Below are 27370 nucleotides of genomic sequence, written 5' to 3' on the forward strand. Positions count from 1 at the left end.
GCTGGTTTGTTTAAGGTCACTGTGACTTAGAGCTTCATAAAGAGATCATGGGGAATTAGGAGAATCAAGAATTTTGGATAAGATGTTTGAACAAGGTGGGTTCTTCCTGTGCTTGAGTCTTAAGAGTCCTGTTACCTCGAGCTCTATATCATGTCTTACAGGAATAGGTTAATAACGGATTCTGCTCTCTCCCATTGCTCCCCCCAGGTTCTCTATAGGTAGCTACCCATCAGAGAACAATGGCAGCGTAGCCATTTCATCCCAGCCATCAGCTGAGTCCAGCTTCCAATCCACCAACCTTTCTCAGGGGCCGTCGGCGAACAGCAGCTACCAAAACACCTCTACATCAACTCAGGGCCTTCCAGCCTATATGAGTGCCGACTTCCCTGATGGCCGAGCCAGCACTCAACAAGATAGCCACCCAAGGCCTCAACCCCAAGCCAATGCAGTTGGGGTCCATGTCATGCCTGGAAGCCCCCACTCCCTCCACAGAACGGTAGCCACCAACACCCCCCCTAGCCCAGGATTTGGGCGAAGAGCTGTCAATGCTAACATGGGAGCCGTTCCAGGAAGCCCGAGCATGAGCAGGCATGTAATGGCTCCATACGGCAACCTCGTTGCATCGCCTGGGAGTCCAAGCCTAACTCGGCAGCAGCCCATAATGGGAGGCAGCACATCCATGGTCTCTGGAAGTCCCAACTTAGATCGGCATATCATATATGGATACTCAGCTCCAGAGGAGAAGCGCCCAACGCTGTCCCGCCAAAGCAGTGCCTCAGGTTATCAGGCTCCCTCTACCCCATCTTTTCCTGTCTCCCCGGCCTACTACCATGGAGTCAGTAGCCCACATTCCTCGTCCCCTGACTCAGCAGTGTACCGGCAGGGAAGCCCCACCCCAACCCAACCACTGCTCCCTGAAAAGAGAAGGATGTCATCAGGGGATCGGTCAAACAGCCTGCCTAACTACGCCACAGTGAATGGCAAGACCTCTTCACCCATCTCCAGTGGCATGTCCAGTCCCAGCAGTGGGAGTGGCATGGCCTTCCATCATACTCTGCCTGATTTCTCCAAGTTCTCAATGCCAGGTAAAATCTCCGTTCTTGCTGCTTCTCACTTGAGTAGTGGGCATCATGGGAATCGGGGAGGGGGCATTTCTGGGTCTTTAGTCTTCCTATTTTACCCTGCTAATCAGTACTTGATAGATGAGAATCTGATCATCATCAAGGATTGTCCTGACATGATCAGCATCCTGATTTTTTTGCAGTGTGTCATGTAGGCACCACTACCCTGGAGTGCAAGGCTCTCCTCATTTTTTGCTTGTGATACTCCATATTTGGCATCATTTGGTTGAACACAAGTAATCTGTTTGGAATAAAATTGTCTTATCTTGATGAGACCCCATGAAACTTCCTTTCCTTGAGTTCTCCCATTTTCATTCCTTCTTTGTCTCTTAGACAGCAGCCCTGAGACCAGAGCTAATGTGAAGTTTGTTCAGGATACCTCCAAGTACTGGTACAAACCAGAGATCTCCAGGGAGCAAGGTGGGTCTCTGCCCTAGCAGAACAGAGTGGCTCGGCGGACAACACTTGGCAGTCATACGCTCAACATTTGAGTGACTTGGGGCTCGTCCACACTCTGCTTGTCCCATGCCTAGAAAGCACAGATCTGAGAGGTTTTTTGCTTGTCCTGTGCTTTCTATGAACAGGTTTGATAAGTTTTCCATTTGCTCTTCTGCTTTTCCAGGAAAACTCACTCTTTACTACTGAATTGGAACAAATGTCAATCAGTGGAAAACCCAATTGCTGTTTGCTCCAATTCTGTGATAAAGAGCAGGTCTTCCCCAGGGAAAAGCAGCCAACTACAAGCTGAAGTGTGGAGGAGCCATTGCTTTGGTCCTTGGCATTCAAAGAAATTGCAAAAGCTGCAAGGACAAATCAAACACTTCCAGAACATTTTTCCTCCTCCAGGGGCCTCCATTATGACAGAACTTAAAGTACGTCCTCTTGGAATCCTATTGCTAACCACAGTGATTCTGCACTAGCCATGGCTGGCTAACATTGGCTATTTTTACAGCACATCTGCACCTAGTACGATAACATTCCCATTGCCACTTGGCAAAATGATACAGATGACCAGACTATCTCAAGATGAGAGAGCTTGCCACAGGAATAGTTAGGCTGTTTATATATGGAATCATTGGCATCGGTGGCAGGAGGAACTTGGATACAGATTCCAGATTTGGTCTGTATCAAGCTCCTAGACTCTGGTGGATGGTACAGTTATCGTATGCCAACGTAACCAAGTATTCCTCTTGCCTTCAACCTGTTAGAACACACATTCTCTTTATAGATGCTTTTTAAGATGTTTATTTGGGGGAAAAAATAGCTTGACTTGCCTCACTGCCCCTCAGAAACCTTTACAACTTTAGTCTAAACAGTCCTGGTCCCTTCAACCATTCCCTCATAGAACTGGTATTCCAAAAACCTAGCCTTCTTTGTTTCTCTCCTCTGAACCCTAGCCAGTTTGACAGTATTAAAAATAAAGTGCAATTAAGTAGCTTAATCCTTTGAAGGCTATATCCTTTCACCCGTTCATCACTGCTTTGATTCACCCAGTGGCCAGTTGTAGTCTGATGGCTATTTTAAGTGGTGATGGGCATTTCCAAAGCTATTAGATGTTACCTGTTCCTATACTCAGCAATGGAAAGTTTAGTTGTGTTCCTTTCTCTCCCCTAAATTAAATCCAAACAGTGGAAAACTTCTCTAATCTCAAGGGAAGTAGGAGTTGACTCTGAGACTTTCATAAGACCCAAACAACTAAATTAGACTGAATAATAAAAGTGACTCTTTCTAGCCTAAAAGTGGAGTGGATCTTTATTTCTAGCTTAACCCTTATCCTAAGGCAGGATAGCCTGTATCCCCAGCAGATGCTTGCCCAAATGTTTCTCACAATTTTCTTGGTAATATCCACTCCACAACAAGAACACACTCCTTGTTTAAACAATTGTAGTACAGTGGTACCTCGGGTTAAGTACTTAATTCGTTCCGGAGGTCCGTTCTTAACTTGAAGCACCACTGTAGTTAATGGGGCCTCCTGCTGCCGTTGTGCTGCAGCCGTGTGATTTCTGTTCTCATCCTGAAGCAAAGTTCTTAACCCGAGGTACTATTTCTGGATTAGCGGAGTCTGTAACCTGAAGCGTATGTAACCTGAAGCATATGTAACCCGAGGTACCACTGTAATGGCAAGCTGGATAGGAAGGTAGTGGGGCCCTGAATTGCTGCTTTTGCTTCAAAATAAGAGTGGCCAGCTTAAGCATATTTTATAAAAAGTCGTGAGTAATGTAAGGTGTAGTTTGGTCCTCAGAGGCTGGGCTCTGTGTGTTTCATCTGCTGTGCCACATTACAGCTTCAATTTTTTCACAGATCACATTTATTCTAGAAATCCAGCGAATGACAACTGAAGAGTGATCAGTGCAGACGGACATTGCTTAGAAGTCTCTAACTGCTGGTTCTATAAGGGAGAAGCTAGATGTGATATCAAACAAATGCTTGCCACTGAAAACAGTGCCTCTCTTTCACCGAAATGTTTACATATAGTTTGATGTCATCATACTCGGTTATATCAGCTGCTAGTTCTACTCAAAGTAGACCCACTGAAATTAATGAACATGACTAGGGACTACTAATGCAACGGTCTACTTTGAGTAAAACATAGTTGGATACAACCCACTCTTCATTCCCCTGCTCTCTCCCATTAGCAGCTGATGATATAGAGCATGGATGAGGGTAAACACAATGCAATGAAGCCACACCACATATTTCAGTAATCTGAGCACAGGATCGGGGGCTTTTTGGCAGCAAACCTGTACTTGGCATTGCAACATTTAGGCCTAAGTGGATTTTAACCTTGGCCACTGGCTGTGGGAAGAGAAATGCAAAGTGATCTGTAGAAAGATCCAGCAGTAATGTGAAATTGGAGCAAGACATTTCCCCACTTAGAGTGCCTTGAAATGTAGAGCCTTCTGGTGCTTGTGCTATCCCTTCAGCTTCAGAAGTGTACGGTTTCTTGCCCAGCACAGATTAACAATTCATCCTCACCTCTATGCAATTTCTCACCTCCTAAAATAGATGGTTCAGGTCCACTATTGACACGTGTAATAGGGGAGTCTGCAACAGACGTGACAAGTGCACACTTTGGATCCCTCTGTTGACATGTGGACATGCATGTACTACTGAGTCACAGGGACTGAAAAAAGAGAGGCACCCACTGACAGAGAGTTAATGACTTCACTAGTACTGTGCAGTATTGAATTTACATTTTTAAGAAGAAAATAATAGAAGTGGTTTTTAGAACAATTCCATCCTATGGTGGCTTATGTTTACATGCAAAGATGTGCAAATAAGTATATGCTATATTGGGGTAGTCAAGGTGTTGAGGCTTAGAGATCTTGCAAGCATGTTGGTTGTGATTTTGGCCACGAGCCATGTTATAATGATGAATGAGGTGCCTCTGTCCCCAGCCAATGCTGGTAAGCTACCTCTCAGATAATTGTGAGCGACCCCTTTAAAAGACTTTGTTTATGTTTCTGTCAACAGCAATTCCTCTCACCCATTCAACAGCTGAGGCACTTGGCAGCCCAGCTCTGCAGATCCATCCTTAATCCAAGAACACGTCCCCTCATTTCCTTCATGTCTCCCCTTGCAAGGGTAAAGTGACTGTTACTGAATGGAGGCTGGCCCTGTTTCAGATCAGATTCTCTGGGGCAAGGACTTTCTTGTTCCTCCTGCAGTTTTACTTTTGCCTTAATCAAATCTTAGAAGGATATTTGCTTTCAAGTATACAAGTAAATTAGAAAATCCTGCATTAGATGTGTCAAAGGTTCAGGAACTAATTCAACATGTGCTAAGGTTATTGCTGCTGCGATGGGCAAATTCCTGGTACTGTAGCTACAATGGAGAGGATACTTGGTGGGAAATGCTAGGACTAGTTGTGTGAATTGGGCCTCAGAGCCTTTTCTTATACATTTAATGTACGTTGATTTCTTTAACATTTGTCCAGTAAGTGCCCTATACTGCTTGGATCCATTTACATACATGAGATATGTTCTTCTTTCTCAGCCATTGCACTGCTGAAAGACAAGGAACCTGGGGCTTTTATCATTCGAGACAGCCACTCCTTCCGAGGAGCCTATGGATTGGCCATGAAAGTTGCTTCTCCGCCTCCTGGTATTTTGCAACAGAGCAAGAAAGGTATCCCCTTCTTTCACTTTTAGTAATCCCTCCCCTCTCCCCCGTAGCCCTAATGGAACACATAAAATGCAGATCACTCTCAACCCTGACAGTATCTGTTTATCTGAAAATGGGATATATTTGGGCGGTTATACCCCTGCCAAGGGAATGCCTGGATGCCAAATTCTGTGCCAGGTATGATATTTCATACTTTCAGTGTTTGTGGCTTATGCTAATAGCAAGCCCCTGTTTTCAGACTAGGCTTCAAATGTTTTGTCTTGTGAGGAAACAGAGATTGAGATTTTGTATCCTATCAGGAGCTTTTCTAAATAGGAACTGAGCTGCGGCATGGGAAATCAGGGCGTGACTGATATGATTAGTTCATTAGAAAACACATTCTTACTCCAGATTGCACACAGCTATGCCATCTTGTGGCGATAACAACAAAAATTCTGTGTGAAGTCAGGGCCTTGAGTTTCTTCTGCCATAAATAGTGATGCCGATAACCTGCTTTCATTGCTTCATATATGACCATTTCTAGCATGTAAAAAGGTAAAGGGACCCCTGACCATTAGGTCCAGTCGTGGCCGACTCTTGGGTTGCGGCGCTCATCTCGCTTTATTGGCTGAGGGAGCCGGCATACAGCTTCTGGGTCATGTGGCCAGCATGACTAAGCCGCTTCTGGCGAACCAGAGCAGTGCACGGAAACGCTGTTTACCTTCCCGCCAGAGCGGTACCTATTTATCTACTTGCACTTTGACGTGCTTTCGAACTGCTAGGTTGGCAGGAGTTCTAGCATGTAGCGTGGAGTAAAGGAAGTCACTATAACTGAGAAGGTAAATTGATATAATTTCCTTTTGCTTGCCATTGAAGGGCAGCATGGTATGAGTTTATGGCCCACCATAAACTAAATCAGAGTGTTATGGCTTGAAAGATGCTTTCAGAACTTGCAATGAAATCCTGATTTGTCCCAACAGGAGATCTCACCAATGAGCTGGTTAGGCACTTTCTGATAGAAACCAGCCCTAAAGGTGTGAAACTAAAAGGATGCCCCAATGAACCAAATTTTGGTAAGTGCCTACTTTAAAAATGAATTAGAAATACTTTGTATAAACCTTTCCTGCCCTCTGCTTTTCATAAATAGAACTGCCTGGTCCCATCCCACTCTCTTGCGTTTTATTGAAGATAAATGTTCTGCCCAATTCTGCCCTCTTGTGGAGGCTGTGGTGAAAAAACAACAATATTATATATATTTCAAGGACTTCTGGCACTAGGGAGAAATGGATATAACAGAAACCAAGATGCATAATGATAATTTTGTTGATATATGTTTCTTAATAATAACTTATTGTGCTGTCTTGATTAATTTTTTATTATATACATTAAGCTTTTGCAAATTATATATAGAGAGAGAGCATGTGTCTTAGAATCAAAAGTAATCTGAGCAACAGATTTCAGAATTTGACCCTGGACATTCAGATATTTAGACAGCTAAGTATCCAATTCATTTGGTGCATTGTATAGAAATCACTGAGGATAAACATAGCATCACATCAGAATGTAGCAGCAGAAACTGAGTGCCACCAAATTGCACCATCGGGTATCTTTAACTTTTGTCATATTTCCCTGTTCTCTTGCCCAGGTTGCTTGTCAGCTCTTGTGTACCAGCACTCCATCATGCCTCTGGCCTTGCCCTGCAAGCTGGTCATTCCCGATCGAGGTAAAGACATGTACATAGTGTGGAAAGCACTTGTGGGCATCAGGAGCAGAGTACATGGAGAGAACACCACCGTTTATTCATCAGGAGTGTGTGTGTGTGTTCAAAAGCTCTCAAAAGAAGAGTCACTTTTTTGTATTCCTGGTTTGATACAAATGACCAGATTAGAAGTTCTAGAACCTTTCCCTGCAGACCCACCTGCCTTAAGAGTTTTAGGGTTGAAATACTGTATGTCTGAAGACAGGAGCCTTGAATCAGACGATTACAGGAGTCATAAATACACAACTTACATGAAGGGTGCAGGAGAATGCTTATATTTAATAAATATAAGTGTTTACTTGGGGGCAGCCATGCTTTTACTGTAAAATCTCCCCTGAAAGCAATGGAATAGCCTCAAGTTCAGTTGCTCCCTGTGGGACTTGTTCCCCATATCTATTCAAAAGTGTATAATGGCAAGAACCCACTGCACAGTAGCTTCTTGTACTGTGTGTGGCTGGAAGACTCTCTGGAGCTTTGGGAAAGGATTTTTAAAATTGGGAGGGGGCGGAAGCAGCACTGGAAACCTTGGTCTATCTAATAAAGAAATCTGCCATATTGCAGATTTTAAAGTGGACTCATTATGTGATACAGATCAAATCAGGTGAGTCCACTTTGAAATCCAAGATTCCTCCCCCATCCCTAGGCTTATACTGAGGGAACAGGAGAAAAGAGAATGTTCAGTTTTATAAAGGATAAGGAATCATAAGGAACTTGCATAAACATAACAAATTCTGTCTCCAACATGTTTCACTGAAAGCAATTTAGGTAGCAGTGAGATTAGCGAGCAGCAACACTGTATTTCTCTATCTCTGTTGGTGTGCGATTGTCCCCTGGGAATCATGCAGAGGGACAAACTCTGTAAAAGGCACTGACTGTATGTTCATTTTTCATGAATTCAGGATAATCCTTCCTGCTTTAATTTAGTTGACTTTTAATGGCTACCTCCTGCTGGTTCTGTTTACAAAAATATGAAGATGAGAGAGAATCTTTTCTCCATACATAAAAATGTATTGCTAGAATTGTTAAGGGGAAGTCAACCTGTACCCCTTGTGACACCAGTTGTGGGTACAGCAAGGTAACATGAATGTGTTAAATGAACTTGGGCATGAACTTGAGCATGTGGCCAAAAACTTCCCTTCTTTTTTTTCTTTTTCTTTTTTGAAGATCCCATGGATGAAACAAAAGAGACAACCACATCAAGCAACTCAGCAACAGACTTGCTCAAACAGGGAGCAGGTGAGTAGCTTGGATAGAAAGGGGAAATATTTCAACCAGTTTAGAAGCCTTTTACTGAAATGAAACCTCCCCAACCTTGTCTGGGAATAAAGCCCCTTGTATACAGTCTCTGGAATTTACTGAGCAGCACTGCATGAAAATGTTTAAAAATATTCTTTCTACTTAACTTGGTAGTACTCAGAGCAAGCTCTGTACCCACATACATGGCCCTTTTGTTCCTTTATCATACATTTAAAGCCCTGCGGTTCCTTGTACCTGGAGCAGTGCAAAACTGATAACGTTTTTGCCTGAGCATTACAGGTACACTGTGAGCATTCATAATTGCATAATGTTTTAAGGTCTTGTAGTGTGCTATTGTAATTTCACTGTACTTTTAAAATATTTAATTTAAAATTTTAAAATTTGCTTTTGAAATTTTAGTTTAAAAGTTGTGCTGCGTTTTTCTTACCAGCTTTAACTATCAGTCAAGTTCTTCGCACACTATCACAATGATACTAGCAAGCATCTATGACTGGCTGTCAGTTGGCTGGGCAAAACTAAACTCAGCTTTCTATAATCTTCCTGTTTTTGTTTTGTTGTTATCTTATGAAAACAAAGCAATTGTCCCTAGTGTTATTAGAAGATTGTGTTAGCGCACACAGTGTTGATATTATCGGCTCATTTTGACCAGTGGAAGCCTTGCGTGGAAATTAGCCATCAGGAGAAAAGCTCTGACTAGCTTATTTCTTTCCAAGATTACAGTGGTCCCAGCAAGATAAAGAACTGGAATAAAGCTTGTAGGCAATGGAAGGGTTCATGGTAGGCTTGGCTAAACCATGGGTCTCCAGATCTTGTCAAACTTCAGTTCCCACCAGCCACAGCCAGCAATTTGCCAGTCATCAGCGAAGGTTGTAGTTGAACAATTGGTCCATGGCATTTGAAAGTGGCCAATTTTTGAAAAAGAATGGACTATCAAAATTGTCACAAGAAAATAGAGTAATCCTGAACTCTAAAATAACACGACAAGAGATTGAACAAGCCATTCAGAACATGCAATTGGGCAAATCTCCAGGGCCAGATGGGCTCACCTCCAAGTACTATAAGATATTGAAAGACTATTTGATACAACCATTGTTGGAGGTTAGCAATGAAATTTTGGAGGGGAAGAAGGCGCCGGAATCGTGGAAAGAAGCTTTTATCACATTGATACCAAAATCGGAAACTGAAAAGACTCAACTTAAGAACTACCGCCCCATCTCTCTTCTAAATGTGGATTACAAAATATTTGCAGACATTTTAGCAAGTAGATTTAAAAAAGTTTTGAATCAGGTAATTCATAAAGATCAGGCAGGCTTTCTCCCAGGCAGACATTTGTTTGCTAATACAAGGAACATAATTGATATTTTGGAACTTTTGCAAACAAATATCAGTACAAAAGCAGTTTTAATTTTTATAGATGCGGAGAAGGCCTTTGATAATATTTCTTGGAAATTTATGAAGGGAAATTTGGAAGGGATGGGGGTGGGACGGAGTTTTGGGAATGGGATTGATGCAATTTATTCAGAACAAAAGGCTAAACTGATAGTCAACAATGTGATTACAGAAGAGTTCAAAATTGAAAAAGGAACATGACAAGGCTGCCCAATTTCCCCATTGTTATTTATTTCTGTCCTGGAGGTGCTCTTGAACATGATCAGGGGGGACCGGTTGGTGGAAGGTATTCAGGTCGGAGCGAAGCAATATAAACTTAAAGCGTTTGCAGATGACCTAGTTCTGACCCTACAGGAGCCAGAATCTAGTACGAAAAAAGTATTACAACTGATTCAAGAGTTTGGTCGGGTAGCGGGATTTAAGTTAAACAAGCAGAAAACCAAGGTATTGGGGAAAAATTTGACAGTTACAGAGTCAGAACGGTTTCAGAAAGAGACAGAGTTGAATGTGGTTAAAAAAGTAAAATACCTAGGGGTAAACATAACAGCAAAAAATCTGAGTCTATTCAAAGATAATTATGAGAAATGCTGGGCAGAAATTAAGAGAGACTTAGAAAGTTGGACAAGATTGAAACTTTCCTTGTTAGGCCGAATCGCTGCTGTAAAGATGAATGTATTACCGAAAATGCTTTTTTTTATTTCAAACATTACAGATTGTGGACAAAACAGAGTGTTTCCGAAAGTGGCAGAGAGATATTTCCAAATTTGTCTGGCAGGGCAAAAAGCCCAGAATTAAGTTTAAGATATTAACTGACGCAAAAGAAAGAGGGGGCTTTGCCCTGCCAGACTTAAGGCTGTATTATGAATCAGCAGCTTTTTGCTGGTTGAAAGATTGGCTGCTTCTCGAGGACACTGATGTTTTAGATTTGGAAGGTTTTGACAATGCGTTTGGCTGGCATGCATATTTATGGTATGACAAGGTCAAGATTAATAAGAATTTCAAGAACCATATTGTCAGAAAAGCAGTGTTCAATGTCTGGACAAAATATAAAGACTTATTGGAAAATAAAACTCCAAGGTGGCCTTCACCACTGGAAGCTAAGGCCTGGAAAAGACCCAATATGGAGGCCAAATGGCCGAAGTATTGGGAAATCTTAGAAAAAGATGGAGATAACTGGAAATTGCAGAGTCAGGAAAAAATGAAAGACAAAGTGCGGGATTGGTTACATTATGCTCAGATTAAAGAAGTTTTTAAACTTGATAGAAAGTTAGGATTCCAGGTGGAAAAATCGAAGCTAGAAACTGAACTGTTAGAGCCTAAGACTAAGGTACTTTCAAGAATGTATAACTTGCTGTTAAAATGGAACACACAAGATGAAATGGTTAAATCGGCTATGATAAAGTGGGCACAGGACATTGGGTATAATATCATGTTTGAGGACTGGGAAAAGTTGTGGACTACTGGGCTGAATTTCACTGCATGCAATGCTCTGAAAGAAAACGTAATGAAAATGATATATAGATGGTACATGACCCCAGTCAAACTTGCAAAAATATACCACTTGTCTGATAATAAGTGTTGGAAGTGTAAGGAAAATGAAGGAACGTTCTTTCACCTTTGGTGGACCTGCCCCAAGGTGAAGGCTTTCTGGGAAATGATATATAATGAACTGAAAAAGGTATTTAAGTATACCTTCCTTAAGAAACCAGAGGCCTTCCTTTTGGGTATTGTTGGCCAAGGGGTGTTAAAGAAGGATCGAACATTTTTTATGTATGCAACAACAGCAGCAAGGATACTCGTTGCCAAGCACTGGAAAACCCAAAATCTACCCACACTGGAAGAATGGCAGATGCAACTGATAGACTATATGGAACTGGCCGAGATGACTGGCAGAATCCGAGACCTGGGAGAGGAGACGGTGGAAGAAGACTGGAAGAAATTTAAGGACTATTTGCAAAAATATTGTAAACTGTATGAATGTTAAGGAGGATGCTTGATCATAAACAATTTGGCACCATCGAATTAGATGAAGTGAATTATGAAGATAAGTTAAATTCATGGAAAAATCAATTTTTTAGATAATGATTAGGCTAAGCTAAATGTTTTAAAGAGTGAAATGAATATATCTAAAATTTAAGATATAACATTGGAAAATTAGATTCCAAGGTGGGGACAAGGTGATAAATTGCTGGACTAATGTTTTTTATAATTTTGGAACGTAGGAGCGGGAGATGAGAGGAAGTCCAAAGAGGATAAGAAAATATGTTATAAAATGTGATATTTTTGTATGCTTTGTTTTTTGTGTTGTAATTAAAAAACCCTTAATAAATATTATAAAAAAAAAATGAAAGTGGCCAATGGGGGGATTGCTGGAGTGTGCAGATAAAGTTGATTAGGTGCAACCCTGCACACAGCTAGGCTGCTTAAACTGGTCTATGTGCAACTTTGCAGCTTCTGAGATAAACTGCACTTGGATATTGCATAAATTGGGGGAATTATACTTCATATTGATGTAGCTTAATCACTTCTCAACTTTTGATTGTGATTTCTGCCATTGGGAGCAACAGACTCTAGGCTCTCCGATTACTGAAATGGTAAACTTGTTTGACTTCTTGCAAAAAGTCAGTCATATACAGATCCACATTCCCTAGCATAGTCCACAGTCATTGGGGAAAGCTCTTATGAGCAGGCAGCAAATAGACTGCAAAGACAAGTTATCCTCATTATAGTCCAGGCGGCAGCAGGATCGAGCCTGCTTTAGCCTTTGTGTATCCTGCATTGTGCCATCCCACTGAATGTGTGTGCCACTGTTTTTTCCCCCTCCAGCCTGCAATGTGCTCTTTATCAACTCGGTGGAGATGGAATCATTAACAGGGCCACAGGCCATTGCCAAAGCTATCACGGAGACGCTGGCCGCTGACACCCCACCATCTGCTACTATTGTCCACTTCAAAGTCTCAACGCAAGGAATCACCTTAACAGACAACCAGAGGAAGTAAGAGCCAAATATGGTCTGGGACTCAGAATGATCTGTGGGCTTCGAAATGAAGACTGTTTTTTCACACCCATTATCTGGTTGTGTTAGTGAGAAGTTCCCCAAGTTACTCTCTGCTTCATAAATAAGGCCCTCAGCAGTGGCACTGGTATAATACCCCATTTCAAATTTCTGTTTTGTCATAATTGGCTAGTAGGCATCAAGTAAAGCTCAGGATATTTTTGCATTTAATACATCCCTGCTGGCCAGTGTTCCATTAGCCTTGCAAATGACTGATGCAGAGCTCATGTAATAGGATGGTACTGATTTACCTTGGGGTTGTTTGGCCATTTGTATGGATGGGCCCAGAAGCATTCATCCACTATCATTTCTTTTAACTATGTCACTTACTCATGTTCATATTTCTGTTTCAGGCTGTTCTTCAGACGACATTACCCCATCATCAGTGTCACCTTCTGTGATGTGGACCCACAGGAGAGAAAGTAAGTGGCAGCAGGGTTTTCGTTTTATTGTGATTAAAGAGACAAATAAAAAAAGTACTCATAGGCAGATATATCATAGCAAAGATGGGGTGGGGAAAATGACTTTGTTTTCTATCCTAGGTTATTTATTTATTTAAAGACTTTTACTGTTGCTTTCCAGTGTAAGCTTGCAAGGTGCCTAATAAGAAGCAGCTAAAACTCAACATTTGGGCAGTATTTAAAAAAAATAAAAATAAACAGTGAAAAGAGCAATAAACCAGAGAAGGCAAGAGTAAAATACACCATCCATTAAAGTTCAAGAGCCTGGCTCTGAAAATCTAACAGGATAGGCACCAGCTGAGTATCACTAAAGAAAAAGAAAAAAGCCCTGTCACCTCTGCATGTGACTGTACCTTGAACAGTGCCTGGTTTGCATATCTTAAGGAACAGGCAGTTTCACAGAACAGGATCATATCCATAAAGGAACTCCTAATTTATATCAGACAAAGAACCTATTTAAGGAGCACTAAACCATAGCTGAACAAAGCGAAATATAGGAGATGGCAGAACCCTTCATTCCCTTCCTTTGCTTCTCAAAAAATCCAAAGTTCTTGCAGACTCCATTTTCCACATAGAATTCTATAATTGTATAGTTGGAAGGGACCATGAGGGTCATCCAGTCCAACCCCCTGCAATGCAGGAATCTTTTAAACCCATGACCCTGAGAGTAAGAGTCTTGTGCTGTACTCACTGAGAGCAGAAATCTATGTAATTAAACTTCTGTTCTTCTGTGACACTGCAGCAAGGTGGACTTCCTTAATTTCCAAAACACAGGAAATTGTCAATAGTAGGTGAGATTTCTAGGTGCCTCACACACTTGATTATCCTTTATAAGGAACTACGCAAGGAGCAAAGGTGACAAACTGAACTTCAGTGAACCATTTGCTTTAGACAGTGCGGAAGCATCATGGGAACACAGAAAGCTGCTTTATACCGAGTCCAACTATTGGTCCAACTAGGCCAGGATTGTCTATGCTGACTGGCAACTGCTATCCAGGGCTTCAGACAGGGGACATTCCCATCCCTACCTGGGATGCCAGGGATTGGACTTGGGATCTTTTGCATCTGAAGCAGATGCTGTACCATTTAGCTATATCATAGCCCTGCTAGTTTCAGGGGCTTTGATTGGCATAAATATTTTGACATGAGATTCCAGAAGACTGACTAGAAGGGCCTGCAAAAATCACACCGTAGCCCATTGTTGTTTATGAAAGCTGTTCAATAGTGGAGGCACTGGAGCAGCATTGGGGGCACTGGAGCAGCTTGTATTTCAGAGACATTTTCCCAACAGCTCATAATTTCAACACTTTTGAAGGTCTTAATATATTCCGGCAACAGACCGTTTCTCAGAAGAAGGGGATAAGGAAGAGGGGTTTCTCATAATAGTAGGAGGTAGATGGAGCCCACGCCCCTTTCTTGGCTGTACTTATTTGTTACTTTAAACAGGGAAAAAAGGGGTCAAGTGATTAGCCACCAATTCAGTCAAAGTGTTACTTTACCAGTCTTCCCTACCCCCATACCCCACTTTAATTACTCCACTGTACATGTTGGACCTTAGTATTATTGTGGATTCCTGCCCTGGTGAAAATTAACCAAAGGCTGTTCTTATCTCCTCAGGTGGACTAAGTCAGACAGTGGTGGTGCTGCAAAGTAAGTCTTGTTTTTCAACTTCAGGTTCATTGTTAGACTATTACAAAGGACAGAGGCCCTTCTGATAGTGGCTAGATTCTCCAAAGCTTACAGACATGTATGAATGGTTCTTTGGCCTAATTTATCTTGGATCAAAGTGGTTCACATAACTGAGAGGAGTGATCAGATGGAGAGTTGGTCTGAACTTCCATATTGGTCCTAACTTTGAGGTCCAAAAGGCTTTAAAGCAGAAATCATCAGACCAAGAGAGATGTAATAGGCCAAATCTGTTTCCAGAAAATGTTTTTATTTTAGGCAAAGGGGCCAGCTTGGCTTTTATGTTATGCAAGTGTTGAGTTTCCCCATCGTTCCCATGAAGTGTCATGACTCCAGTTTCCACATGTCATTATAGACATGCCCGCTACATTTCTGAATAAACAGCAAAGCCCATTCTTAGCCACGAAAATAGCACAGATAATACACACCAGCCCACATGGCCCTTGATTCCCAAAGGAGGGGTGTGCCACTGCCATACCAAGTCATCTTTGACTTCTCCAGACAACCATCAGGGAACGTAGCACAAGGTTCTTAAAGTCTCTGAGGAAATCTTGAGAGAAACCATCTTGGTTGAATTCTTTGTTGCGCAAGAAGTCTTGAAGTTCCATGGATTTTTTCAAGTGTTTACCTAAGGAAATGAAATACAAACTTCCACTTCATTTACACTGGGAAATGTTACTTTAAAAATAAAACAGAGAATGTGTTTAAATAATATTTGAGAATGTCTGGTTGTATCCCCCCCCCCCCAAAAAAAACCCCAGACCTGGTTGAAAAGTTATACGCAGCAGCAGGCTGCATACCGTATTTTTCGCTCTATAACACGCACCTGACCATAACACGCACATCGTTTTTAGAGGAGGAAAACAAGGGAAAAAACATTCTGAATGAAACAGTGGATGTATCATTTTTGTGCTTCATGCTGTGGCCACAGACATGTGCTCTGATGGTGAATTTGGGCTGACCCAATGCAAAGTTCCTGAGGATCCATGTAGATCCATGCTTTTTAACCACATTTTAAGTGGGGAGGGAAGGAAAAACACAGAACGGACAAGGAGCACGAGAGGGGTGTGCAGAGAAGCAGCTGGCTAAGAATGCAGGAGAGGGGTATAACGGGAGGGAGGAAAAGAAGGCAAAAGTTTTCCCTCACCTACCCACCCAAGCCAGCCAGCTCTCTCTCTCTCTCTCTCTCTCTCTCTCTCCCTCCTGCATGTTTTCAGCAGCACGACACTCTGCTTTCCCCTCTGCTTGCCTGGAGGGGAGGGGCTTTCCCTGCTCTTTGTTCCGTTTGAGCAAACACAGCAAGGAAACAGAGGTGGGTGGGCAGTAAGACCCTGAGGCAGAATGCAGGAAAGCAGCCGCTTCCTCTTTTCAGGTTTCCCTTCTCCGAGACGCGCGATTTGATTTTTGCCTGATTTTTTTTTGTCTCCCCTCGCGCCATTTGGCTCCAGGGACCACACATTCGCTCAATAACACGCACAGACATTTCCCCTTCCTTTTTAGGAGAAAAAATCTGCGTGTTATAGAAGGAAAAATACGGTACATCTGCACATGTCCATTTCCCACTCAGTTGGTGCATCCATCTGTTTCAGGGAGTGGGAAGTGACCCTTGATTCAGACAGATTTGCTTTCAATCTGTTATCAGTGCTGTCAAAACCATGCTTAGCATTGCATGAATGGCTCCATCAATTGGTACCACAGAAACAACCCTGACTTCAGTTCCTCAGTTTAATGTTCCTCAGCATATGGCAGTCTGTAACCACAAGCAGTGATGGCAGTCTATCCTACCAATGTCCAACTCACTTAGGGACTGTTGCCTGTGTCTAGCTTATCTAAACTCACACTGGAGAGTTCAGTACTTCATGTTGAGGTCACATTTCACATGTTCCCAAAGGGGGTGGAGGGCAGGAGACAGAACAAGAGTCTGAAAAAGACTCTTGCCATCCCAAACTCAAATGCAAAAACTTCTTTTTTTCTAACCTCCCAAGTTTTGCCAATTTGTTTAGAAAAAGAAAAAGGACTGAAAAATGCAGTAGAAAAATGCAATCAGAGTAATAATTTGTTCCAATAAACAATGGAGAGTTTTGTACTATAGATGTGATACTAGCCCATACATAATGAGAGATTTATTGAATATGATCCTTTTACTTCTACTAGGGGAGAAAAATCCTATTAAAAGCCAAGCTGTGTGACCAATTTGAGCTACTTCCTCTCTCTGGTCGTGTTTTCCGTTCTCCTCCTGATACTGCCTCTAGCTGAGTAGCTTGGAGCGAGCTCTGGGGGCTTATGGGCCCCACTAATTTTAGGTACTGTCTGTAGCAAGGGGTGTTTTTATTAGAATCTCCAGCTGTCTGGATTTTTCTTTCTCTAATTAGAAATGACAGGAGGAGGATCACATTTTGTTCCATTTTGTTTCATCTAGTATTTATAACTTTCCTTCTGAAAGTTAAAATTGAAAACAAACAAACAAACAAACAAACAAACAAACAAACAAACAAACCCAAAACATCTTGTTCTTACTGAGATAATGGAGCTACACCAATTGAAATCCACATCCTTTCTCCAAAGGCCACACCTCCCCACCTCCAATTCCATGTGATACATGTCTCAAGTTCCACTGGTAGAAGATTGAATATTTATATAGCTTATCTGATAACACTAGTATGCAATCTCTCCTCCACAAATAGCTGTGGTTATTCATGTCTGCCCTAGCTTACACCTTTCTCTCTCTCCCTTGCCTCCCATTCTTTTCTTTGTCATCTCTGCAGACTCTTTGGCTTTGTGGCCAGGAAACAAGGCAGTACAACAGACAACGTCTGCCACCTCTTTGCTGAGCTGGACCCCGACCAACCAGCTGCTGCCATTGTCAACTTTGTCTCCAGGGTCATGCTCGGCTCCTCTCAGAAGAGATGAACCGATGCCTTCCCCCTGAAGGGGGCTTCTTGCCCTTGAATTTTGAAGAAGGACTTGGAGTTGTTCCGAGAAGGAGTGCGAGGAAGTGCGTTGCAAAAGAGGGAAGTGAACCAATTTTAGGGGGCGGGGGGAGAGAGGGAGAGTGGGGAAAGGTCTGAATTGCTGAAAAGCCCAAACCAAGCAAACGTACGTACATAGTAGAAACCAAGGAACCGACATCGTCGCCTTTCCCTGCCAAGTTCAAGAGGTGGAGACAATTTTGGCTTTTTGGATCAGCATGAAATCAGAGAATTCAGCCCCACAGGCCAAAGCACGGATCTTATTTACCTTTGTGGGGTAGGACTATATAGTAGTTGCTTGTTTAGAAAATAAGGCAAACTTTTAAAAAAATCATGAATACGTGAGCTGCAGGAATCACATTGAGAGACATGCCGAACAAGCAATCATTGGTACCCATTTCTGAAAGTAATTGCTCCCAACTCTTCAACTGCTGAATGTATGGAGCGTGTGTGCGTGTGCCTGTGTGTGCGCATTTGTGTAGTGTGCACCTGTTGCAATACATATCTGTGGAAATCTGCAGTGTTAAGATCATGACTTTGCTGAGTGATGTGATGGTTATTCAGAACGGTTGACCCCTGCATTCTCCTCCTCCTCTAGGAACATTGGCCTCCATTACTCCAGCTGGAGAAGCCTCATGAGCAGTAGCACCTGATCTACTACAGAGGCAGGAAGTCCACACCTCATACATGTGCACAGTGCATGTGCACACATAATTTGTATACCAGAGTTGCAGGGAGTATTCCCCTAGCTAAGTTTAAGGAGCATGCTAGCCACATCATAATTATATCTTCTGGTTTCTATGCAATGAGACCCATGGTTGGTCATTTGAACAGGGAATCTGTCCCATGATCCCCTTGCCCCTAAAAAAAATTTAATACCAGCAGTTTGGGAATGCCATTCCTTTCCTGTCCAGGCTTACCCCTTCTCGGTAGGCATGCACGTCATTTTGTATCTTGCATGGAAATTATTCAATTGCGCGAAGGCAAGATGAATGATCCAGTAATGGGAAGAGGGGGATCTTGTTTTGAAGCCACTAGGAATAATGATGTAAGGAGAGCCAACTTGGTGTGAGCTTTGGCTTAAGCACAGCCATAGTTGATTAATCTGTATCCATTTGAGCGCAACAATTAATATGTAGCAAAATTCATTATTTTGCCTCTTCAGGCTTTGTGTTTGCTTCTGGAGGCATCAGATCTTGCATCGACACACTAGTTGACACTTGGCAGTGTTGTCCTCAACTAACATTTGTTGTGGAAAGGGAGGCAGTTTCTACCTTGCAAATCTTTTTTGTGCAGAGCCGCTACATATCCATTTTCACAGTGAATGAGGTAGAATGTAGCAGCAGCCATGGAGGAACTATGTATTTTTCTGCCAACATCACAAATTAGTCTTTTTACTAGCATGACTTCTGCCACTCCTAATGGGGGGCCTGCAGAAGTGCTGCCTATTAACTAATGGCTCTGGGTATCTTTGTCAAGGAAAGGTTAACTTGTCAGGAGACGTCTGCTTTGTTGTGGAAGTATCCTTCTGTTGTGTAGGGTTCTCACATCATCTGCACTGGCAAATCCCAGACATGAACACTTGTGCTGAATGGACAAAGAGATGTTCCCATGTGTCAAATCCTATGGGTTTATTGTGAATTCTTCAACCTCTACTTAGACTAGAGTCAAGGCCCTGCTGAAAGCAAGTCACTTTTGGCTTGCTGTGTCAGCTGGTCCAACGGGGATTGGTCAAAGACTTATGAAGAGACTAGCATGCATGACAACAACTTGAATCAACAGATAAGGAGCATGTGGGAAGTAAGCCCTTCACACCCTCCTCTGTTGATAACACGCGACAGGACTCATGACATACAGTGTGGGTTGGGTTGGGCTGAGACCTCCCATTTAAAACAATGGATGAAAAGTCTGTTCCCCTAAAATGCCATCTGGGTTCCTGAATTAGCAGGGGAAGATCTTTAGGGACAGGCTGTGTGTTGATGAAGCACTTCAGCATGAAGCCATGCAACATTCACTAAAAAGTCAAAATACAAACTCCAAGTCATGCAGTCACCTAAATTCCCCTAGAGAGTGTGGCTCTCTCATTGCCTTGATATAATATATATATGTATGTATGTATGTATGTATGAAATATACTGACGAAATAATGTAAGCTAATCAAAAAAATTTAAAGTGAAATTTACACAAAAAGTATTTATTTTTGCCATATTGCTTTTATCTATCTTTTACCTCCTCTGATATTTTCATCTTCCTACATTCCCCCCTCCTCCCTGTCCATGTTATAGACTCTTGTATGTATAACTTAGTACAAAGTGCTTATTTGGTTAGTATTATTGACATGGGCAAGATTTCAAAAGATGTCCATCCCTCTCCACCCCAGCCCCATAAGAGCAATGTATTTTGATATCATGCCACAGGGCAGTGCAACAATACAGCCTTTCTCATCCCCACCACCTCATTTTTAGAAATGAGCAAGTGAGCATGTATAAATTTTGTACTTCGTTGCTGAGTGACGCAAAGGTTAGAGGTGTGCGTATGTGTGAAAGTGTGTGAAGAGAGACTTATTTCTGGATACTGTATAAAGCATGAGTTTTGCATCCAAGGACTGTTGTTGAGATGGTTCCTTGGATGGAGTGGGAGCATCAGTTATTGGTGTCATCGTCCAGGCTCTGCCCCACCCGCATCCAGATGGGATGCCAGAGACTGCGATAGCTTATTCTCTTCTAGGTTACAAATATTTCCTCCTTCTGCAAAATTCAAGCAAGATGATCCCCCCTCCCTCACCTGCAACTGTCTCACCCTGCCATTAACCAATTAGAGAAACACTGTGTCTATAGATATATATATAAATATTATAAATATATATATTTTTTGAAAGTCTCTATTTTTCAGACTTCATTTTTTCACTGCTTTCAAAAAATTAAAATTTGCAATCTCACCCTTCCCCTTCATCATTTGCTGTCGTGCCACAGAGAGCGGTATTGAAACTTTATGGTTCATTATTGTTTTGCCATTCAAAGGAAGTGACCTTGATATAAGGCTTCTGTGGTCACATATATATCATCATGGCGAGCACACGCATGTCAGAATACCTGCTTCCAGCCATGACCTGCTCACTGCTCCTTTACTAACTCACTAGCTGAAGATGGAAAGTTTAAAGATCCCTATGTGTTTGGGCCATACTTTCTGACTATGGCTTTATTTTAAAAGGCAGAGCTAATCACATTATGTAACTTGTTGCTTTTCCAGCTTGCATTCAAGACAAAAGCTGCATTTTAGGAGTAACTGTTGTATTTATCAACCACAGTTTTTCCATAGATCAGGTCCCCAGCTCCTCCAGGGTGGCTCTCGATCCGGAGCTAACCAAGTGCTTGTGAAAAAGAGCACAAAGAGGCACAAGAAGTTGCTAGAAGAAATGAGAGTTCCCCCAGACCCAATAATTTCTGTGTGTATACTGATTGGGTTAGTGGAGTATGATTTTTATCTGCCCTTCCTTCCTTTCCCTCAACTTGCAGTGTGCCTCTCCATTTGTGCTAAGAACCATAGAGCAGGGATCAAAAGGAGACCAGTCTCGATGGAACCTCTGGTCCATTTTTATGGACTGCCAGTGCCAACCCAGGAAGGAACATCCTGGCATATGTGAGGAGGAGAAGGCAACCAATTTTCGAAACACTGTCACAACTTCAGAGGCAACAGATTGTCTCCTTCTCTGCCTTGTGGGGCTATTTACGTCTGCCATGTTCTTTATCCATTGATCTCCCCGCACCCAGCCACTTGCCCAGGATGTAAGTGAGCTGCTCACTAGGTGAGTCATCCTTGGGTTGGTTTGTTGGTGTTAATTTGCCTCAGCCACAGTTTCTTCATAGGCTTAAGGAGGCTGTTTGTGGCACTGGAGAGAGCGAGTCCCTGTTCTAAACTGGTTTAGTTACTTTCTGCCAAACTCCAAGTGCTGGAGGAGCTGCTGCAATCCCCGAAAAAACTTGTGCCATTTATTGAATGTCTTTTAAAGAGCACAAGAGAAGATAATTCCATCTGAAACTCACCAACTCATTTCCAATGCCTGGGACTGATGTCTAATGTAATCCCCCCCCCCCCCAATGTATGCAATGTAGTAATAACTCTACCCTTTCAATAGAAGGTGTTATATTTTATACACATGCACACAAACACCCTCCTCCGTACAAAAAGAACTGCATAATCTTGCCAAAGATACCTGTCTGAAATGCACTTTCCTCTTCCTGTTGGCTGTACATTTCTTGAATGTGCCTCTTTTCCACTCTTTGGTTTTTCTTTCTTTGTTTTAAAATCGTGTTTACTAGTGACTTTTGTTCATTATGTTTTCCTCTAGCAAATTTGTGAAACTTAAATCACCCTTCCACCAGCTGGGTGGTGATAACTAATTTGATATATAACTTGAGATTTGAGTACGGTTACTGAGCAGTGAAACAGCCAAAGTAAGATGTAGAAGAGAACAGGAGCAAAGCCATTCATATACCCTCATGTCCAGTTCCTTAAATGTTATAAAAATCCCAAATTTATCCCTAAAGCTCCTGCAGTTGCTTGCTTTAAATACAACTTCAAATAAGTAATCATTTTTAAATAAGTAATCCCTTCCCAATGCCTGTGAAAGAAATTTAAAGTAAACAGCATTAGAGACAGTACTGTCTCTTTTTGTCTCTATGTAGCTGACATACAATGGACAAAGATGTTTAATATTTTGCAGCAACAAATATTATTTGACATCCAGCTCAATATAGCTGTGAGGATTAATGACCTAATATATCTCTGCATTATGGCAAACGGCTGCACTGCTACTCTACATGGGGCATTGAGCTAGCATTGTAGTTTTGCTAAATCTTTCTTGTAGTATAAGAAAGTCATAAGGCCAGAGTCATAAGGACCATACTAGACCAATACCCAAAAGAAACCAATGGCCTGTACTCAGTAATTGGAACTGGATGTATTGGAGAAACATTTAAAGGCCACAGGCCCAATATATTACTATATTCTGGCAACCATCAATTTATTAATCTGTTTGTGGATAACTCAGAACACGTTATTCAAGTTGAGTCTGTTCTGATTAAGCCAAGAAGTTCAGTTAAATATTAAAAGGGATAAAACCATCACTTTGTGAGGAATAAACTCCCAGGTTTATACATGGACATAATAGCTTCTGTCATACTAAGGCAATGAAGACTAACATCTCCTATTGCAGCCCCCTTATAAAGCTTCCACCCATTTTTAGAAGTTGTTCCATAATTTGTCATCATAGTGTTTGTACAGCATTTTCATCAGCATTCTCACCCACATTAAAAACAAACAAACCCTTGTTCAACATGGCCCCTCATTCACCCAGCGCCCAGTAATGGCAACCTGGCAGCATAGCCACAAAGCTCCTGTGGTTCTCCAAATAAATCATTAGCCAATGCCATCCAATATATACCTGAATTTGGGGCTAAAGAAAAGCAGCATATATAGGGTTATTAATAAAAGCAACAGACTCCTAAAACAACACCGGAATATTGAGCCCCACAAAAAGAAGACATTTTACTCCTAACCATATTCCTTGGAAGTGCCCCATTACAATCATGTGGTCCTACAAGTGATGGGTTTAGGATTGGGATGCTGGTTTCTGTTGCAAGTAGGTACTTTTTCAAAGAGCAACATAAAATTACTCAACTCTGGAGCACGCCCATTGATCTCCAGTAGTCAGTTCCCATTTTTTAAAGTAGGTCTACAGGAGATGAGTGGCATAGCTCCAAAATCAGTTTCAGATTTAAAGCCAAATGGTCCAAATCTAACAGTGTTTACTAGGAAGTACATCCCATTCAAGTCAGTGACATCTACTCTCAAGTTAAGAGGGCAGTTCTATGCAGAAGTTAATTCCACTGAAGACAATAGAGCTTATAGACAATGGTTATAGGGTTGCAGCCGCTAAAAGCAGGGAGATCCAGACTTTAAAATTGCAGTTCAGACTATTTGCTGTTTTATGACTACCATGGTTAATGTTGTTACAGCAACCTTTATCAGTATTAATGACCTTTTAAAGCAACTTTTTGTTTCTTCTTGCATCCCCTCCCATTTTTAAAGTACACACCAAACATGCAAATGCCTACACAAAGAGGAGTAATTGGGAAGGGAAACAAGCCACATGCCAGAATTAACTCCCTTTTTATGTATTTATACAGACAGAATTATCCTTTATATTTTGTATCTTTGTGCCCATACCTTTTGTCACTTCTCTAAGAGACGCCTCTGCATCACCCATGGTTCACGTGTGAATGGACCATGCACAACTAAGCTTTCCTTTCCCTTTGTACAGCTATCTCGACTCATTGCAGTTCCTTGTATGGCTTTATAAATGATAAGATTTTAAACAAAATCAATTATATGAAATATACTGTTGCTTGAAAATGCCCCGCTTGGTGTCTGGATTGCTGGAATTGTATCTCAAAACTTTAAGGGAGCAAAGGAATAAAGACTCTCTACTTTTTGCACAGGGAAATCATGATGGTGGCTGTATTCACTCCTGCTCCCTTGCACTCTCACACCGAAGAGTTTGCACGCTGCAAAAGAATAATAGAAAATGGTCCCTAGAGTTGCTCCTGAATTTCACCCAAAGAGAAATTTGAGGTGAATGTAGCTATTCTTGCTTGTCCCTTTTGCCAAAAAAACCCATGGACAATTTTGAAGAAAAACTGAAATGACTGCACAACGACCAGTAGCAGTTTCCACTCATTATCACCTAAGCATATGTTTATGTAAATGTGGACCTCTCCTACAGCAGCCCAGCCTCTGCAACAAAAAGTTGGGCCAGAGAGCAGGAGGGGCTTTCTAGTGGAGCACCTTGCATGTACTTGTTTGGGAGGACACAAGGGTCACTGTGTCCACAGAATCCTTTTCTTCACCCTGCAGTGGTTTTTCTAGAATTCCCAATGCATGCAAATGCATAAAGAAGGTTGCACCACATTAGGTATTGGGTATGATACAGAAATGGGGGAATCTATCTATCTATATGATTATAAAGGTAAAGGACCCCTGACAGTTAAGTCTAGTTGCAGACGACTCTGGGGTTGTGGCGCTCATCTTGCATTACAGGCCGAGGGAGCAGACGTTTGTCCGCAGTTTTTCTGGGTCATGTGGCCAGCATGACTAAGCCGCTTCTGGTGAAACCAGAGCAGCATACGGAAGCGCCATTTACCTTCCCACCGGAGCGGTACCTATTTATCTACTTGCACTTTTTTTGGCATGTTTTCAAACTGCTAGGTTGGCAGGAGCTAGGACCGAGCAATGAGCGCTCACCCCATTGCATGGATTCGAACCACTGACCTTCTGATTGGCAAGCCCAAGAGGCTCAGTGGTTTAGACCACAGCACCACCCACGTCCCTGGCATCTATCTGGTTATCATAGGCTAATAACTGGCAGTCTTTTACTGTAATCACCTTCCTGCTGCTACTGGTTAAGTTGCTGTTATGTCACAGAACAGTCACATACATTATAAATACTGTTGAGAGGACGCTTTCTCAATATTTGAAAAAGCAGTGCCATTGCTGTGAAGGGAATGTAAAGTTGCCAGAGTAAAGCTGCACAAAGACCCTTACAAAAAGGGGGTGGAGTGGTCTTGGTGAGAAGCAATAGTGGAAATCCAAGTAGGAAAATCCCTAGGAAGTAGCAGAGAAAAGAACAAGGGGTCTAAGAGGAAAGTTAGATGAAGGAAAGGGTGAAGAGATGAGGAAGAAATAGGAGCTGGGGACAAGATGGAATGAGAGGGGGAGCTGATAAAAATCTGTATAGGAACATAGAATCTGCTTTATTTTTCCTGTTTTGTCACACTGGAAAGTAACATTGGGGCAGAAAGTGGGGAAGTCACTCTCACTTGTGCCATGCTAGATATATCACATCAAATGAACTCTTTGCCACAGGTTGAGTGGGTGGGATTCTTATGCTCTGTTCTTTAGAAAATGGGATCTTTCTTTTTAAAACAATATCTGAGTGCCTCCAGGGTGTCCGTATTTTGCAAGAGGGGTTCAGGTACATGCAAGGACTTTAGTTTTGCACAATTGAAGTGGATTAAAGCACAACAAATCGACTTTTGAAAAATAAAAAATGGACCTTTTGCAATTTGGGAAGTGATGGGGAAATGCATTGATAAGTGTGGGACTCACTAAGGAAAGACATACAAACACCCTGCTAGCATCTGCCCCATGAACAAAAAAGAATGAATGCACTGTAAAGACCAGATATCACCACCACTGTGCACACTTTGTGCAAGCAAATTGGAATGGCGAATAAAAAACTCATCTGAAGGAGCTTAATGTACTGGGTAAGCACTTCTCCTTTCATGTCCACCATATCAATTCTCTTTCCATCTTTCTTTCTAACAGAGACAAGGTGCTTTGGAACGTAGGTATTTTTGAGTGACATCTGCAACCAGATGACTGACAGACATACTTTTCAGTTGCTTGCTGTTATCAGTGACTTAATAATAAATTACTTAGTATGTGAAGCACATAACGCAATAAATGTTTACCATCAACAAACTCTTGACAAGTACTCTTTGGAACAACACACAAAGCCCAAGATCTTCGGTCATGTTAAGCCATGATATTCAGCAAGATTACAAATTGTAATTTCTGTTAAGCCTGGGAAAAGGCAAAATTACAGGCAACAGGAAACATGGGACTGTGCCAATAATGGCAAACAATCTGTGAGGCTCTTCCCCTCTGCAGCATGTTCTTCAGCTTATCCTATATTCTGCCATCCTCCTCCTGCTACACAATCCCTGACATCGTCAACAACCAACAAAGTGAAGCATGGGAAATATACAGCACAATAATATCACATACTTGTCAATTGTCCCACTTTGAGCGGGGCATCCCAGAATTACAGAAGCCACTCTGGCTTCTGATTGGATCCTGGGATCTCCTGTTTTGACTCCCACAAGAGCACAGCCTAAAAAGATGCTCTATTGGGGGTGGGGCATGCTCTTGTACGAGTCACCTGACTCCCACGAGAGCACGGCCCTGAAAGACGTGCATCCTGATTTTCCTCTGCGGGATGTTGGAGGGTATGATATCAGAGTGTAGGGTAAGGTGAATCACAAGCTATGGAGCACTGGGGCACAGTGGAGAGAAATGCAGGATATTCTGTTTTCCAATTGCAGACAGTTGTGTATGTCATGCCTAAGGGTTATTTTCTAATGTGACCATTTCCATAAATCAGATGGAGAACCTGAGCCCTCTGGATGTTACAGAACTACAGCTCCCATCAGCCCTAACAATTGGCCATGATGGCTTGGACCCATGGGAGCTGGAGTCCAATGACATCCAGAGGGCCTCAGGTTCCCTACTTCTGCCATATATTTGTTCATATTCTGAGATTAATCAAATCAAAGTTCCTGTCTGTCTTTTCTTCCTAGGAAAGAAAGTGGGTCCTAAAACAAGTAACATTAATTTTTATATCAAATGCCAACCAGACACTTTAGGCACCACTCCTAGGTGCCAGTTCTTCAGAGATCAAGTTTTACAGCTTCTCTTCAGACCCTTAAATGCTCTGTTAATGATCCCTC

The 27370-nt window shown here is 42.0% G+C and overlaps 1 protein-coding gene and 1 long non-coding RNA gene across 21 annotated transcripts in view; one reads left to right on the plus strand and one right to left on the minus strand.

Moving 5' to 3' along the window:
* The window catches only part of TNS1 (tensin 1), a 335674-nt gene extending 311368 nt beyond the window's left edge, over nucleotides 1–24306 (plus strand). For all 20 annotated transcript variants that reach the window (XM_081852254.1, XM_081852268.1, XM_081852271.1 and 17 more), the window contains 10 exons: nucleotides 208–1085; nucleotides 1455–1541; nucleotides 5118–5249; nucleotides 6206–6298; nucleotides 6871–6948; nucleotides 8149–8220; nucleotides 12457–12625; nucleotides 13039–13107; nucleotides 14764–14796; nucleotides 17598–24306. In XM_081852254.1, the coding sequence (XP_081708380.1) occupies nucleotides 208–1085; nucleotides 1455–1541; nucleotides 5118–5249; nucleotides 6206–6298; nucleotides 6871–6948; nucleotides 8149–8220; nucleotides 12457–12625; nucleotides 13039–13107; nucleotides 14764–14796; nucleotides 17598–17742 (1756 nt within the window). In that variant the 3' untranslated portion in view covers nucleotides 17743–24306. The remainder of the gene's footprint in view (nucleotides 1–207; nucleotides 1086–1454; nucleotides 1542–5117; nucleotides 5250–6205; nucleotides 6299–6870; nucleotides 6949–8148; nucleotides 8221–12456; nucleotides 12626–13038; nucleotides 13108–14763; nucleotides 14797–17597) is intronic.
* Nucleotides 15064–27370, minus strand: part of LOC309337096 — a 46747-nt gene continuing 34440 nt past the window's right edge. The window contains exon 2 of the long non-coding RNA XR_014154109.1: nucleotides 15064–15460. This is a non-coding gene — a long non-coding RNA (uncharacterized lncRNA). The remainder of the gene's footprint in view (nucleotides 15461–27370) is intronic.

The sequence above is a fragment of the Podarcis erhardii genome (assembly GCF_964252035.2).
Source record: "Podarcis erhardii genome assembly, chromosome: 1".
Taxonomy (NCBI): Eukaryota; Metazoa; Chordata; class Lepidosauria; order Squamata; family Lacertidae; genus Podarcis; species Podarcis erhardii.